General features: G+C 68.7%; 2 protein-coding genes and 1 long non-coding RNA gene across 4 annotated transcripts; 1 reads left to right on the top strand and 2 right to left on the bottom strand.

Annotated features, from left to right (window-relative positions):
* Positions 1 to 371: 371 nt before the first annotated feature.
* Positions 372 to 9,153, top strand: TRAPPC14 (trafficking protein particle complex subunit 14). Its single transcript, XM_050933248.1, has 11 exons — positions 372 to 758; positions 1,349 to 1,444; positions 1,542 to 1,671; positions 3,511 to 3,597; positions 3,790 to 3,910; positions 4,011 to 4,158; positions 4,286 to 4,368; positions 6,119 to 6,282; positions 7,090 to 7,244; positions 8,355 to 8,548; positions 8,902 to 9,153. The coding sequence occupies exons 1-11, from the start codon at positions 372 to 374 to the stop codon at positions 9,053 to 9,055; spliced, it is 1,719 nt and encodes a 572-aa protein (XP_050789205.1). The 3' UTR covers positions 9,056 to 9,153.
* Positions 2,453 to 3,328, bottom strand: LOC127039531 (uncharacterized). Of its 2 annotated transcripts, XR_007771110.1 has the most exons (4): positions 3,310 to 3,328; positions 2,984 to 3,065; positions 2,655 to 2,736; positions 2,453 to 2,494 (listed from the first exon to the last, which is right to left on the bottom strand). It is a non-coding gene; the product is annotated as an uncharacterized LOC127039531 (long non-coding RNA). The 2 variants fall into 2 exon arrangements; XR_007771109.1 differs by lacking the exon at positions 2,453 to 2,494 and having other exon boundaries at positions 2,623 to 2,736.
* Positions 9,154 to 11,296: 2,143 nt separating the features above from the next.
* On the bottom strand, positions 11,297 to 14,874 carry LAMTOR4 (late endosomal/lysosomal adaptor, MAPK and MTOR activator 4). The gene is made up of 4 exons (XM_050933251.1): positions 14,820 to 14,874; positions 12,857 to 12,937; positions 12,184 to 12,301; positions 11,297 to 11,795 (listed from the first exon to the last, which is right to left on the bottom strand). The coding sequence occupies exons 1-4, from the start codon at positions 14,820 to 14,822 to the stop codon at positions 11,698 to 11,700; spliced, it is 300 nt and encodes a 99-aa protein (XP_050789208.1). The 5' UTR covers positions 14,823 to 14,874; the 3' UTR covers positions 11,297 to 11,697.
* Positions 14,875 to 15,845: the final 971 nt, after the last annotated feature.

The following is a 15,845-nucleotide window of genomic DNA, read 5'->3' as shown; positions in this document are numbered from 1 at the left end:
CCCCCAGATCCTGCCCCTAGCCCCCCAGATCCTCCTCCAGCCCCCCAATTCCCCAGCCCCCCAGATCCTCCCCCAGCCCCCCAATTCCCCAGCCCCCCAGATCCTCCCCCAGCCCCCCAGATCCTCCTCCAGCCCCCCAATTCCCCAGCCCCCCAGATCCTCCTCCAGCCCCCCAATTCCCCAGCCCCCCAGATCCTCCCCCAGCCCCCCAATTCCCCAGCCCCCCAGATCCTGCCCCTAGCCCCCCAGATCCTCCTCCAGCCCCCCAAATTCCCCAGCCCCCCAGATCCTGCCCCTAGCCCCCCAGATCCTCCTCCAGCCCCCCAATTCCCCAGCCCCCCAGATCGTCCCCCCAGCCTCCCCACCCCGCCATGGAGGCGCAGTGCGATTACTTCATGTACTTCCCGGCCGTGCCCTTCCCGGCCCGGGAGCTGCTGCGGGGCGAGCCGGGCCGGTACCGGGCACTGCCCCGGCGCAACCATCTCTACCTGGGCGAGACTGTCTGCTTCCTGCTGGTGCTGCGGGGCCGGCCCGGGCCGGGGGGCGCCCGCACCCCCTGGGGGGAGCTGGGCTCCTCCCTGGCCGCCCTGGCCAGCGTCAGCCCCGGGGGGCTCGACCCGGGGGGCGAGGGGGACGGGGAGCCCCCCGAGGAGCCGGGCAGGGATGAGGACGCACCCCCTCCGGCGCCCGGTTCCTTCCGGGACTGCCGGCCCCTGCTGACCCACGGCCAGGGACCCCTGGGCCGACCGGCCGCCGGGGTGAGAGGGGGTGTGGGGCCTGGGCAGGTGGGGGCTGCAGGGTGGGTGTGAGGGAAACCGGGGGGCAGAAGCAAGGGGCACCCAGGGGTGGGGGGCTCCGGGCTGTGGGGTGGAGTGAGGGGAACCCAGGGGTTCTGGGGCAGGAGCAAGGGGCGGGTACTGGGTGCTTTGGGGCAGGAGTGAGGGGCACCCAGGGGTGGGGGGCTCCGGGCTGTGGGGTGGAGTGAGGGGAACCCAGGGGTTCTGGGACAGGAGCAAGGGGCGGGTACTGGGTGCTGTGGGGCAGGAGTGAGGGGCACCCAGGGGTGGGGGGCTCCGGGCTGTGGGGTGGAGTGAGGGGAACCCAGGGGTTCTGGGGCAGGAGCAAGGGGCGGGTACTGGGTGCTGTGGGGCAGGAGTGAGGGGCACCCAGGGGTGGGGGGCTCCGGGCTGTGGGGTGGAGTGAGGGGAACCCAGGGGTTCTGGGGCAGGAGCAAGGGGCGGGTACTGGGTGCTGTGGGGCAGGAGTGAGGGGCACCTGGGGGGACACAGGGCTGCGGGTCCGGGTTGGGGGTCACTGTGGGACTCACGGCTCCCCCCAACCCACCCAGATACCCGTGGAAGAACCAATCGTCTCCACGGACGAGGTCATTTTCCCGCTGACCATTTCCCTGGACAACCTGCCCCCCGGGACCGTCAAGGCCAAGGTGAGTGAGGGGGGCCGGGGCCCTGTGGGACAAGGGCTGGGGGGGGCTGGGAGTGGGGCCAGCCCCCCAGCGCTGACATGACACCCGCCCCCCGCAGATTGTGGTGACGGTGTGGAAGCGGGAGCAGGAGGCTCCGGAGGTGCGGGAACGGGGGTACCTGAGCCTGCTGCAGAACCGGGCGCCGGCCCAGCTCTTCCGCGAGGAGCAGGGGGCCTTCAAAGCCCAAGGTAGGTGCAGCCCCCGCCCCACAGCCTGCCCCACGGCGCCCCTCAGTCCCGCAGCCTCTGCCCCTCAACCCAGACTGACAGCCCACGGCCCTGCCCCACAGCCTGCCCCACGGCGCCCCTCAGTCCCACAGCCTCTGCCCCTCAACCCAGACTGACAGCCCACGGCCCTGCCCCACAGCCTGCCCCACGGCGCCCCTCAGTCCCGCAGCCTCTGCCCCTCAGCCCAGACTGACAGCCCACGGCCCTGCCCCACAGCCTGCCCCACGGCGCCCCTCAGTCCCGCAGCCTCTGCCCCTCAACCCAGACTGACAGCCCACGGCCCTGCCGCACAGCCTGCCCCACGGCGCCCCTCAGTCCCGCAGCCTCTGCTCCTCAACCCAGACTGACAGCCCACGGCCCTGCCCCACAGCCTGCCCCACGGCGCCCCTCAGTCCCGCAGCCTCTGCCCCTCAGCCCAGACTGACAGCCCACGGCCCTGCCCCACAGCCTGCCCCACGGCGCCCCTCAGTCCCACAGCCTCTGCCCCTCAACCCAGACTGACAGCCCACGGCCCTGCCCCACAGCCTGCCCCACGGCGCCCCTCAGTCCCGCAGCCTCTGCCCCTCAGCCCAGACTGACAGCCCACGGCCCTGCCCCACAGCCTGCCCCACGGCGCCCCTCAGTCCCACAGCCTCTGCCCCTCAACCCAGACTGACAGCCCACGGCCCTGCCCCACAGCCTGCCCCACGGCGCCCCTCAGTCCCGCAGCCTCTGCCTCTCAACCCAGACTGACAGCCCACGGCCCTGCCCCACAGCCTGCCCCATGGTGCCCCTCAGTCCTGACCTGCAGCCTCTGCCCCTCAGCCCAGACTGACAGCCCACAACCCTGCCCCATGGCCCTGCCCCATGGCGCCCCTCAGTCCCGCTGCCTCTGCCCTTCAGCCCAGACTGACAGCCCACAGCCCTGCCCCACAGCCTGCCCCATGGCGCCCCTCAGTCCCGACCTGCAGCCTCTGCCCCTCAGCCCAGACTGACAGCCCACGGCCCTGCCCCACAGCCTGCCCCATGGCGCCCCTCAGTCCCGACCTGCAGCCTCTGTCCCTCAGCCCAGACTGACAGCCCACGACCCTGCCCCATGGCCCTGCCCCATGGCGCCCCTCAGTCCCGGCCCACAGCCTCTGCCCTTCAGCCCAGACTGACAGCCCACGGCCCTGCCCCACAGCCTGCCCCATGGTGCCCTTCAGTCCCGAGCTGCAGCCTCTGTCCCTCAGCCCAGACTGACAGCCCACGGCCCTGCCCCACAGCCTGCCCCATGGCGCCCCTCAATCCTGACCCACAGCCTCTGCCCCTCAGCCCAGACTGACAGCCCACGGCCCTGCCCCACAGCCTGCCCCATGGTGCCCCTCAGTCCCGACCTGCATTCTGCCCTTCAGCCCAGACTGACAGCCCACGGCCCTGCCCCACAACCTGCCCCATGGCGCCCCTCAGTCCCGACCTGCAGCCTCTGCCCCTCTGCCCAGACTGACAGCCCACGGCCCTGCCCCACAGCCTGCCCCATGGCGCCCCTCAGTCCCGACCTGCAGCCTCTGCCCCTCTGCCCAGACTGACAGCCCACGGCCCTGCCCCACAGCCTGCCCCATGGCGCCCCTCAGTCCCGACCTGCAGCCTCTGCCCTTCAGCCCAGACTGACAGCCCACGGCCCTGCCCCACAGCCTGCCCCATGGCGCCCCTCAGTCCCGGCCCCCAGCCTCTGCCCTTCAGCCCAGACTGACAGCCCCTGCCCCACGGTCACTCCCAACCCCCCTGACCTTTGCCCCAGTGACCGCTCTGACCTCTGACCCCTGCCCTTTGCCCCCGCAGTGAGCACCATGCTGACCGTGCTGCCCCCTCCGGGGCTGAAATGCCGCCAGCTCAACGTCTCCGGGAAATACCTGACCGTGCTCAAGGGTAACGGGGAGCCGGGCTAGGGAGGGGTGGGGGGCCTGGAGCCGTTGGGGGAGGGGTAGCAGGACGGGGGGCAGGGGCTGAGGGGGGTGCTGGAGCTGTGGGCGGGGGGGGGCTGGGGGGCCCTGGGCCTATGGGGGGGGCAGGGCTGAGTGTGGGGCGCCCCGTCTCTGACCCGCCCGCCCTCCTCCCCAGTGCTGAACGGCTGCTCCCAGGAGGAAATCTCCCTGTGGGATGTCCGCATCCTGCCCAACTTCAACGCCAGCTACCTGCCCATGCTGCCCGACGGCTCCGTGCTGCTGGTCGACGACGTCTGGTGAGCTGTGGGGGCTCAGTGTGTGTATCGGGGGGTGCAGGGGGGTCTCTGTGGGGCAGCCTATGGGGATGACACTCCCTCCCTGTCCCTCCCCCCGCAGCCATCACTCGGGCGAGGTGCCCGTCGGCGCCTTCTGCCGCGTGGCCGGTGCCGGCTCCGGCTGCCCCTGCGCCCTGAGCGCCCTGGAGGAGCAGAACTTCCTCTTCCAGCTACAGGCGCCCGAGCGGCCCCAGGAGGACACCAAGGAGGTGGGTGCAAGGGGCAGGGGGCGGGGGCAGGGCCATGAGGGGGTGGGGCCACAGGGCAAAAGGAGGGGAAAGGGCAGTGGGGGCGGGGCCATGGGGCTGTCACTCACTCTCCCCCCTGCTCCCCCAGGGTCTGGAGGTCCCCCTGGTGGCTGTGGTTCAGTGGTCGACACCCAAACTCCCCTTCACCAGCAGCATCTACACCCACTACAGGTGAGAGACACCCCTGTCCCACCTCCTGACTCCGATGGCTCTGGTCTGCCCCCAGCTCCGATGCCCTCCTGGTCCTGGGGTCCCTCCCGCCCTGGGCAATCACAGGCCAGTAAGCCTGGCTTGGGCAAACTGGCTGAAACTCTAGTAAAGAACAGAATTGTCAGACAGGGAGATGAACAGAACTTGGGGAAGAGTCACCGTGGTTTTAATAAAGGGAAATCGCGCCTCACCAATCTACTAGAATTCGTGGAGGGGCTGAACAGACATGTGGCCCAGGGGGACCCAGTGGATAGAGGGTATTTCGATTTCCGGAAAGCCTTTGCCCAGCCCCCTCCCCTAAGGCTCTTAGGCAAAGTCAGCTGTGATGGGACAGGAGGGGAGGTCCCCTCCTGGATCAGTAACTGGGTAACAGACAGGAAACAAAGGGTAGGAACAAATGGGCAGTTTTCAGCGTGGAGAGAGAGGGAAATCGTGGTGCCCCCAGGGGTCTGTGCCGGGCCCCGTCCTGTTCAACAGAGTCATAAACCATCTGGATAAAGGGGGAAGAGTGAGGTGGCAACATCTGCAGATGATACAAAACTACTCAGGATAGTTCAGTCCCAGGCAGGCTGGGGAGAGCTACAAAGGGATCTCCCAGAACTGGGTGAGGGGGCAACAACGTGGCAGGTGAAATTCAGTGTTGATCAATGCAAAGCGATGCACATTGGAAACATCATCCCAACTCGGCATCTCCAGGGATGGGAGCTGAATGAGCTGTTCCCGCTCAGGAGAGATCTTGGAGTCCCTGTGGAGAGGTCTCTGCAAACAGCCACTCGAGGTGCAGCCGCAGCCGGAAATGCGACCAGAAAGTTGGGAATCATTAAGAAAGGGAGAGAGAATCAGACAGAAAATATCCCGTTGCCTCTCTATAAATCCATGGGACGCCCACCCCTCGAATACTGTGGGCAGGTGTGGTCGCCCCATCGCAGAAAGGATCTAGTGGGACTGGCAAAGGTTCAGAAAAGGGCAACAAAACTGATGAGGGGTCTGAACCGGCTGCTGTGTGAGGAGAGATTAATCAGACTGGGACTGTTCAGCTTGGGAAAGAGGAGACTAAGAGAGGATGTGAATAGAGGGCTATAAAATCATGACGGGTGCAGAGAAAGTAGATAAGGGAGTGTTATTTACTCCTTCTCATAACACAAGAACTAGGGGTCACCCAATGAAATCAATATGCAGCAGGTTTAAAACAAACACAAGGACGTATTTCTGCACCCAATGCACAGATAACCTGGGGAACTCCTTGCCAGGGGGTGTTGCGGAGGCCAAGACTATACCAGGGTTCAAAGAAGAACTAGAGAAGATCCCAGAGGATGGGCCCGTCGATGGCTACTAGCCAGGCTGGGCAGGGATGGTGTCCATAGCCTTTGTTTGCCAGAGCTGGCAATGGGCGACAGGGCCTGGGTCACTCGGTGATTCCCAGTTCTGTTCGTTCCCTCGGGGGCGCCTGGCACTGGCCGCAGTCAGCAGACAGGACACTGGGCTCGATGGACCCTCGGTCTGACCCAGTCTGGCTGCTTTTCTGTTCTCACAGCTCTGACGCCCCCCCCCAAGCTCAGACCCCCCCTGCCTCCAGCTCAAGGGCTCCAAGGTAGCAGTACCTCCCATGGCCCCTTCTGGCTGCCCAGGTTAGCTGTGAGGGGGATCCTGGTGTCCATGGAAGGGTGGGGCGGTCCCAGTGCCCTGCGCTGACCCCCCGCTGCCCCTCCAGGCTGCCCAGCATCCGGCTGGACCGGCCACGGTTCGTGATGACAGCTGCCTGCGAGTCGCCCGTGCCCCTGCGCCGACGCTTTACCGTCACCTACACCCTGCTCAACAACCTGCAGGACTTCCTGGCCGTGCGGCTCGTCTGGACCCCGGAGAGCGCCACGGCGGGTAGGGGGGGCTGCGGGGGCCTGATGTTGTGGGGCAGGCATGGGGGGCTGCGGGATGGAGCTGTGGGGAACGTGAGCAGGCTGGGCTGGCCCAGGGTTGGGGGTTCAGTGGCGGGCTGGGAGCACTAGGAGGGGTCAGGAAGGGCTGGGAGGGTTTGGTGGGGGGCTGGGAGCACTGGGAGGGTTCAGTGGGGGGCTGGGAGCACTGGGAGGGTTCGGTGGGGGGCTGGGAGCACTAGGAGGGGTCAGGAGGGGCTGGGAGCCCTGGGAGGGGTCAGGAGGGGCTGGGAGGGTTTGGTGGGGGGCTGGGAGCCCGGGGAGGGGTCAGGAGGGGCTGGGAGCACTAGGAGGGGACAGGAGGGGCTGGGAGCCCTGGGAGGAGTCAGGAGGGGCTGGGAGGGTTTGGTGGGGGGCTGGGAGCCCTGGGAGGGGTCAGGAGGGGCTGGGAGCACTAGGAGGGGACAGGAGGGGCTGGGAGGGTTTGGTGGGGGGCTGGGAGCCCTGGGAGGAGTCAGGAGGGGCTAGGAGGGTTCGGTGGATGGCTGGGAGCCCTGGGAGGGAACAGGAGGGGCTGGGAGGGTTCGATGAGGGGCTGGGAGCACTAGGAGGGGTCAGGAGGGGCTGGGAGGGTTCCGGGGGGGGGGGCTGAGAGCCCTGGGAGGGGTCAGGAGGGGCTGGGAGGGTTTGGTGAGGGGCTGGGAGCACTGGGAGGGCTCGGCGACGGGCCAGGGGTCCGGCGGGGGTCTGGCATTGTGGGGGTGTGCGCAGGAGGCTCCAGGCGGCTCTGACTGCCCCCCTCCACCCTCAGGGAAGAAGCTGTCCAGCGAGGAGCGCCGGGCCACGCAGGCAGCCCTGGACTCCATCGTCTGCCACACGCCCCTCAACAGCCTGGGCTACTCGCGCAAGGGCAGCGCCCTGACCATCCGCGTCGCCTTCCAGGCCCTGCGCGCCGGCCTCTTCGAGGTACCCGCGGGGGGTCTGGACGCCTGGGTTCTCCCCGGCTCTGGGACGGGAGTGGGGGCCAGTGGGTTAGAGCAGGAGGGGCTGGGAGCCAGGACTCCTGGGTTCTCTCCCCGGCTCTGGGAGGGTAGTGGGGGCCAGTGGGTTAGAGCAGGAGGGGCTGGGAGCCAGGACTCCTGGGTTCTCTCCCCAGCTCTTGCAGGGGAGTGGGGGCCAGTGGGTTAGAGCAGGGGGGCTGGGAGCCAGGACTCCTGGGTTCTCTCCCCAGCTCTTGGAGGGGAGTGGGGGCCAGTGGGTTAGAGCAGGGGGGCTGGGAGCCAGGACTCCTGGGTTCTCTCCCCGGCTCTGGGAGGGGAGTGGGGGCTGGTGGGTCAGAGCAGGGGGGCTGGGAGCCAGGACTCCTGGGTTCTCTCTCCAGCTCTGGGAGGGGAGCGGGGGCTGGTGGTTAGAGCAGGGGGCTGGGAGCCAGGACTCCTGGGTTCTCTTCCCAGCTCTGGGAGGGGAGTGGGGGCTGGTAGTTAGAGCAGGGGGGCTGGGAGCCAGGACTCCTGGTTTCTCTCCCCAGCTCTGGGAGGGGAGTGGAGGCTGGTGGGTGAGAGCAGGGGGTCTGGAAGCCAGGATTCCTGGGTTCTCTCCCCGGCTCTGGGAGGGGAGTGGGGGCTGGTAGTTAGAGCAGGGGGGCTGGGAGCCAGGACTCCTGGGTTCTCTCCCCGGCTCTGGGAGGGGAGTGGGGGCTGGTGGGTGAGAGCAGGGGGTCTGGAAGCCAGGACTCCTGGGTTCTCTCCCCAGCTCTGGGAGGCGAGTGGGGGCTGGTGGGTTACAGCAGGGGGGGCTGGGAGCCAGGACTCCTGGGTTCTCTCCCCGGCTCTGGGAGGGCAGTGGGGGCTGGTGGGTCACAGCAGGGGGGGCTGGGAGCCAGGACTCCTGGGTTCTCTTCCGGCTCTGGGAGGGGAGGGGGGCTGGTGGGTCAGAGCAGGGGGCTGGGAGCCAGGACTCCTGGGTTCTCTCCCCGGCTCTGGGAGGGGAGTGGGGAGGCTGGGAGCCAGGACTCCTGGGATCTCTGGGGGGGTGCAGGGAGGGGCGGTTTCCCCACTCCTCTCTCTCCTCCCCCAGCTCTCCCAGCACATGAAGCTGAAGCTGCAATTCACGGCGAGCGTCTCGAACCCGCCCCCCGACGCCCGGCCCGTCTCGCGCAGGAGCAGCCCCGGCAGCCCGGCTGTGCGGGACCTGGTGGAGCGGCACCAGGCCGGGCTGGGCCGGTCCCAGTCCTTCTCCCACCAGCAGCCATCCCGCAGCCACCTCATGAGGTACACGGGGGGCTGCCGGGGAATGGGGGAGCCTGGGAGGGGAGCTCCGCCCAGAAGTGCTGCAGTATTTAAGGAGGGGAGGAGCCTGGCAAGTGGGTGGAGCCTGGGGAGGTGGGGCTCTAACATTGGGCCCCTCCCCCTCAGTCGCCTGTCTGCAGTAGGGTGGCCAATCAGGTGAGGGCATTGGTGCTCTTCCTCCCTCCCACCCCCACCTGGTGGGAGCCAGGACTCCTGGGTCCCTCTTCTGGCTGTGGGAGGGGAATGGATTGAAAAGGGGGTGGGGGGAGAGCTGTCGGGGGGAGGGGTGGAATCGGAGCCTGCCTCCACTGACCCCTGGTGCCCCCCGCCAACAGGTCAGGCAGTGTCATGGAGCGCCGTGCTATCACCCCGCCCGTGGGCTCCCCCGTGGGCCGCCCCCTCTACCTGCCCCCCGAGAAGAGTGTCCTGTCGCTGGACAAGATCGCCAAGCGGGAGTGCAAGGTGCTGGTGGTGGAGCCCATCAAGTGAAGAGGCCAAACACCCCCCACCCCCCCGCCAATCCTGGGCCATGGGACAAGCCCCCCACATTGCCCAGCCCCGCTGCTTCTCCCCAGAGCTCATGTTGCTGGAGGCCTGGGACCATGGGGCAGGGGGAGAGGCTGGCATGTGCCAAGGGGGGGAGGGAACCGCAGACTCGGACGCAGCTGGTGAGGGGGTCAGTGCTGGAGGGGGGAGCTGGGGCTGCTGGGTGCCATTTTCAGGGTGATCCTGCTGCTGTTTCGCTGCTGTTGGTTATGGGGGTGCCAGGGGGGACCCCTGAGTATGGGTGGGGTGAACACATCTCCTTACTGGTTCCCAGTCTCTGTTTACAAAACCCTTTGCTTCCTGCATTGCCTTTTTAATTTGGGGGCCCCTCCCCCCCCTCCTGAGCTGGGGAGCAGGGACCCATGGTACTGTTTGGCCCTGGCTGGGCTGGAGTGAACGCATTCCTTCCCATCAGCCCCTGGGGCCGTGCCCACCACCCAACCAGACTCCCCTCAGCCCCTGGGGCAGCAGCCCCCTCAGAGCCAGACTCCCATCAGCCCCTGGGGCAGCATCCACTGCCCAACCAGACTCCCATCAGCCCCTGGGGCAGCATCCACTGCCCAACCAGACTCCCATTAGCCCCCAGGGCAGCAGCCCCCTGAGAGCCAGACTCCCATCAGCCCCTGGGGCTGCCCCCTCCCACCACTCTAGCTGAGCTTTGCCAGCCCCCATCCCAGCCGGCTGAGGGAAGGAAGGCGCCTAGCCCAGCCCCGAGCCACCCCCTGGAAGGTCCCAGCCCCACATGCCTCGGTGACGGTACATTCCCTGTCCCCTGCTGCTGGGGAAGGGGGGCCAACTCAGGCTGCCCCCCCGCCGCCCCATCTAGCCTAGAGGGACTCACTGGACCAGGGGCCCCCGCTGCACTTTATTTCCATTTTTTGTTATTTATTTGTCTCTGAACTGGCCGCGATTTGTATCTGTGAATAAACCTCATGGGATGGAACCAGCCCGGCTTTGCTGCATGTCAGGGGAGCGTAACACCCCGCACTGCGCCCACCCCCCGACCGGGAGCAGGAGGGCCCCAGCCCACCAGGTGCTGCACCCAGTCATGTGGGGTGGGGTCCATGCAGACACAGACAGCCTGAGCAGCCCGGCCAAAGCAGAGCAATGGGCACGTGGCAGCTGCCAGCCAGCACCACTGACTGCCCACTGCCTGCCCTTGGGAATGGAAGGCTTTCCGGCAGGCCGAGGTGGGGGAGTCAGCTGGGACTGGCACTGCCTGAGCCGCTCGCTCCAAGAGCAAGGAGCTGGCCCCCATGGGACTGGCTCTGCCAGAGCCTGCTGGGAGCCTGAGCCAGTGCCTTTGAGGGCAGGGAGCAGGCCCCTGTGTGAATGGTGCTGCCAGGAGCCTGAGCCAGTCGCTCCAAGGGCAGGGATCCGGCCCCCGTGGGAACAGCGCTGCCAGAGCCTGAGCCAGTTGCTCCAAGGGCAGGGAGCCGGCCCCTGTGGGAACAGCGCTGCCAGAGCCTGCCCAGAGCCTGAGCCAGTCGCTCTGAGGGCAGGGAGCCGGCCCCCGAGGGAACAGCGCTGCCAGAGCCTGCGCCGCTCGCTCCAAGGGCAGGGAGCCGGCCCCCGTGGGAACAGCGCTGCCAGAGCCTGCGCCGCTCGCTCCAAGGGCAGGGAGCCGGCCCCCGTGGGAACAGCGCTGCCAGAACCTGCCCAGAGCCTGGGCCAGTCGCTCCAAGGGCAGGGAGCCAGCCCCCGTGGGAACAGCGCTGCCAGAGCCTGAGCCAGTCGCTCCAAGAGCAGGGAGCCGGCCCCCGTAGGAACAGCGCTGCCAGAGCCTGCTGGGAGCCTGAGCCAGTCGCTCCAAGGGCAGGGAGCCGGCCCCCATGGGAACAGTGCTGCCAGAGCCTGAGCCGCTTGCTCCAAGGGCAGGGAGCCGGCCCCTGTGGGAACAGCGCTGCCAGAACCTGCAGGGAGCCGGCCCCCACAGAACAGTGCTGCCGGAGTCTGTCACTCTGAGTGGGAACGACCCACCACCACTGGCTGCATGTGCAGGGAGCCTGAGCCATCCCTGCGAGCTGGGGGGAGCTACCCCCCGTGACCCACGCAGGCTGTAGCTGCAGAGGGAAAGGGTGCAGCAGTGACCCACAGCATCTCAAGGGCTCTCCTGGAGCATGGGGGGTAGGGCCCCCACACCCCCCCCCCGTGCCCCCAAGGAAGGAAACCCCCCAGACCAGCTAGGAAAGACACTTTATTCTCTGAACAGTTACAGGGAGGCCCCTGGCCAGAGCAGATTTCCCCTCACCCCAAATCTCCAGAAAGTCCCACAGATGCCACTGCAGCCTCCCCTCCTGTCACCACCGGCTGGGGGTGTTTGCAGGGGGCATTTCTGGAGCCCTCCTGCCCCAGCAGGGGACCCTGGTGAAGTGGGGGACCCCACCCAGCTAGTCCTAGCAGGTGCAGAGGCTTCATTCAGGCAGCCATGGGGGGCAGGTGCTGCCAGGGGAAAGCTGGGGGCGGGGTACCCAACCAGCCCGTGACACCCCCACAGGTCAAGCCAGGGCCAGGTCAGGAATTCAAGGGGAGCCCTCCCCCCATTTCACCCAGCCACACTGGCGCGTGGAACCCGTCCCCGCGGCTCAGACAGCGACCGGCTCCCGCAAGTGCTTCTGTCGCTTCACCACGAAGATCTTCTGGCCGGAGACAGTCACCAGGAAAGTGTGTTCCCCGAACACCACTGGGGGGGAGAGAGTTTGGCATGAGACCCCCTGCTAGGGGTGGGGAGAGACCCGCCACTGCTACCCCAGAGGCTCACGGGAGATCGAGTGAGACTCCTCTCCCCCACAGGGGTCGATGGGAGGCGGACGGGGAGCGTGGCCCCATGGGAAGTCTCTGTAGTGGGTCAGTCTCGGAGACGGGGGGGAAAGAGACGCCTTGGGGGCGCAGAGGCTGTATCACTCATCCTCATGGGTCACTGACAGGGAGCTGGGAACAGGAGAAGGCCTGGGACACAGGGCCTATAGCACCAGCCCCCCACCCCCTCCCGCCCATGCCAGCACCTCTGCCCCCTGCCTAGCCACAGTAACTCCCTCCCAAGCACCTTCGCACCCCCCCCCAGGGCTCACCTGAGAGGCGTTTGAACGGGGGGTCGGGGCTACGCTGGAGCCGGAAGCCGCAGGCTGTGGCCACCAGCTCCGATATCACCCCGGCCGTGTGCTCGGCATTCTCCAGGTCACCGGCCGACTGCTCAGCAGGGGAGGGGGGAGCCAGGGGTTAGAGAGTAAGGAACCCCCCCTGCCTCTGCCCAACCCTCAGATTCACACAGTGGGTCAGCAGCACAACTGACTATAGAAACCCCAGCCCCCCAGCTCTAATCCACCAGCCCCCACTCCCCTCCCAGAGCCGGGGAGAGAACCCAGGAGTCCTGGCCACCAGCCCCCACTCCCCTCCCCGAACTGGGGAGAGAACCCAGGAGTCCTGGCTCCCAGCCCCCCCTGCTCTGACCCACCAGCCCCCACTCCCCTCCCCGAGCCGGGGAGAGAACCCAGGAGTCCTGGCTCCCACCCTCCCTGGTCTAACCCACCAGCCCCCATTCCCCTCTAGAGCCGGGGAGAGAACCCAGGAGTCCTGGCCACCAGCCCCCCTGCTCTGACCCACCAGCCCCCACTCCCCTCCCAGAGTCGGGGAGAGAACCCAGGAGTCCTGGCTCCCAGCCCCCCCTGCTCTGACCACCAGCCCCCACTGCCCTCCCAGAGCTTGCGAGAAAACCCAGGAGTCCTGCCTGCCCCCTGCACTCACCGCCAGCACGGCTCCATCGCAGATCACCAGGTAGCCCAGCTGGTCGGGGATCCGCTCCAGCCCCTGGGTCAGCGCCGTGGTCTGGAGAGGTGGGAGGGGAGGTCAGAGCAGGCGTGTGGGGCAGAGGCGTGAGGGGACCGGCCCAGAGGTGGGTTCCTAGCTCCCATAGGGACCTGAGACCCACTAGTCAGGGCTCCTGGGACCCAGACCAGGGCCACCTGCCATTCTGGGTCCCGGGACAGCAGGTCCTGCCAGCAGGAATCTGGCCTAGATAGAAATCGGGTCCATGATGGAAAATCCCCTCCCCACCCAGCCCCACACAGGTAAATGGGCCCTGTGGTTCATTACCAGACCCCCAGATAACAGGCCAAGAACCACCACGCCCCTCCCCAGCTCCGTGCAATGGAGGGGTCCAAGCTCCGGGAGAGCTCTCCCGCCCCTCCCCAGCTCCGTGCAATGGGGGGGTCGAGGCTCCGGGGGGAGGCTCTCCCGCCCCTCCCCAGCTCCGTGCAATGGGGGGCTCCAGGCCCCGGGGGGAGGCTCTCCCGCCCCTCCCCAGCTCCGTGCAATGGGGGGCTCCAGGCCCCGGGGGAGGCTCTCCCGCCCCTCCCCAGCTCCGTGCAATGGGGGGCTCCAGGCCCCGGGGGGAGGCTCTCCCGCCCCTCCCCAGCTCCGTGCAATGGGGGGCTCCAGGCCCCGGGGGGAGGCTCTCCCGCCCCTCCCCAGCTCCGTGCAATGGGGGGCTCCAGGCCCCGGGGGGAGGCTCTCCCGCCCCTCCCCAGCTCCGTGCAATGGGGGGCTCCAGGCCCCGGGGGGAGGCTCTCCCGCCCCTCCCCAGCTCCGTGCAATGGGGGGCTCCAGGCCCCGGGGGGAGGCTCTCCCGCCCCTCCCCAGCTCCGTGCAATGGGGGGCTCCAGGCCCCGGGGGGAGGCTCTCCCGCCCCTCCCCAGCTCCGTGCAATGGGGGGCTCCAGGCCCCGGGGGGAGGCTCTCCCGCCCCTCCCCAGCTCCGTGCAATGGGGGGCTCCAGGCCCCGGGGGGGGGCTCTCCCACCCCTCCCCAGCTCCGTGCAATGGGGGGCTCCAGGCCCCGGGGGGAGGCTCTCCCGCCCCTCCCCAGCTCCGTGCAATGGGGGGCTCCAGGCCCCGGGGGAGGCTCTCCCGCCCCTCCCCAGCTCCGTGCAATGGGGGGCTCCAGGCCCCGGGGGGAGGCTCTCCCGCCCCTCCCCAGCTCCGTGCAATGGGGGGCTCCAGGCCCCGGGGGGAGGCTCTCCCGCCCCTCCCCAGCTCCGTGCAATGGGGGGCTCCAGGCCCCGGGGGGAGGCTCTCCCGCCCCTCCCCAGCTCCGTGCAATGGGGGGCTCCAGGCCCCGGGGGGAGGCTCTCCCGCCCCTCCCCAGCTCCGTGCAATGGGGGGCTCCAGGCCCCGGGGGGAGGCTCTCCCGCCCCTCCCCAGCTCCGTGCAATGGGGGGCTCCAGGCCCCGGGGGGGGGCTCTCCCGCCCCTCCCCAGCTCCGTGCAATGGGGGGCTCCAGGCCCCGGGGGGGGCTCTCCCGCCCCTCCCCAGCTCCGTGCAATGGGGGGCTCCAGGCCCCGGGGGGAGGCTCTCCCGCCCCTCCCCAGCTCCGTGCAATGGGGGGCTCCAGGCCCCGGGGGGAGGCTCTCCCGCCCCTCCCCAGCTCCGTGCACTGGGGGCTCCAGGCCCCCGGAGGGGAGGGGAGGGGAGGGGCTCTCCCCAGCATTGTGCAATGGGGGGGTCCCGGCCCCCGGAGGGGAGGGGAGGGGAGGGGCTCTCCCCAGCATTGTGCAATGGGGGGGTCCCGGCCCCCGGAGGGGAGGGGAGGGGAGGGGCTCTCCCCAGCATTGTGCAATGGGGGGGTCCAGGCCCCGGGAGGGGAGGGGAGGGGCTCTTTCCGGCGCCGTGCAAGGGGGGGACCGCCCCACGTGCAGTGCGGTCCCCACTCACCATCTCAGCGCAGCACCAGCCGCTCCCCTCCCCGCCGTCAGCTGACGGCCCGCCCCGCCCCCTCTTATCCCCGCCCCTCAGCCCGCCCATTGGCCCGCGGCGCTGTCCGTCCCCGCCCGCTCGCGCCCCGCGCTGCCATTGGCCCAGGCCGCTTCGCGTGAGGCCGGGGGGCGGGGTCTGAGGGCTGAGCCACTTCCGCTTCCTCGCCCCCGGCCGCCCGTTGGAATAAGCTGATAAATATTCATGAGGCAGGTGCTGCCGAAGGCGCCGCGGGAGACGCCCCCGCGCGCGTGACCGCCCAGCGCAGGGGCTGATGGGAGCCCAGGCCAACGGCCGCGCGCCGCAGGGGCTGATGGGAGTCTCGCTAAGGGGGCGGGGTGTGGGGCACCTGCCCCGGGGGCTCATGGGAGTCTAGCTAAGGGGGCGGGGTGTGGGGCACCTGCCCCGGGGGCTCATGGGAGTCTAGCTAAGGGGGGGGGAAAGCACCTGCCCCAGGGGCTCATGGGAGTCTCGCTAAGGGGGCGGGGTGTGGGGCACCTGCCCCAGGGGCTCATGGGAGTCTAGCTAGGGGGGGGAAAGCACCTGCCCCAGGGGCTCATGGGAGTCTCACTGGGGGAGGGGGGCACCTGCCCCAGGGGCTCATGGGAGTCTAGCTAAGCGGCAGCGGGCGTGGTACCTGCCCCAGGGGCTCATGGGAGTCTAGCTAAGCGGCAGCGGGCGTGGTACCTGCCCCAGGGGCTCATGGGAGTCTCGCTAAGGGAGGGAAACCACCTGCCCCAGGGGCTCATAGGAGTCTCACTGGGGGAGGGGGGCACCTGGCCCAGGGGCTCATGGGAGTCTCGCTAAGGGGGGGAAGCACCTGCCCCAGGGGCTCATGGGAGTCTAGCTAAGCAGGGGTGTGAGGGGGCACCTGCCCCAGGGGCTCATGGGAGTCTCCCTAAAGGGGGGGGCATTCAACACCCACCCCTAAACCAGGCAGTTGCCTCAGCAGGTGATGGGAGCCTGCTCCCAGCATGACAGGGACCA

This window comes from Gopherus flavomarginatus, chromosome 23 (genome assembly GCF_025201925.1).
Source record: "Gopherus flavomarginatus isolate rGopFla2 chromosome 23, rGopFla2.mat.asm, whole genome shotgun sequence".
NCBI classification, from domain to species: Eukaryota; Metazoa; Chordata; order Testudines; family Testudinidae; genus Gopherus; species Gopherus flavomarginatus.
The sequence above is the reverse complement of the archived record's forward strand: the minus strand, read 5'-3'. Positions and strand labels throughout refer to the sequence as shown.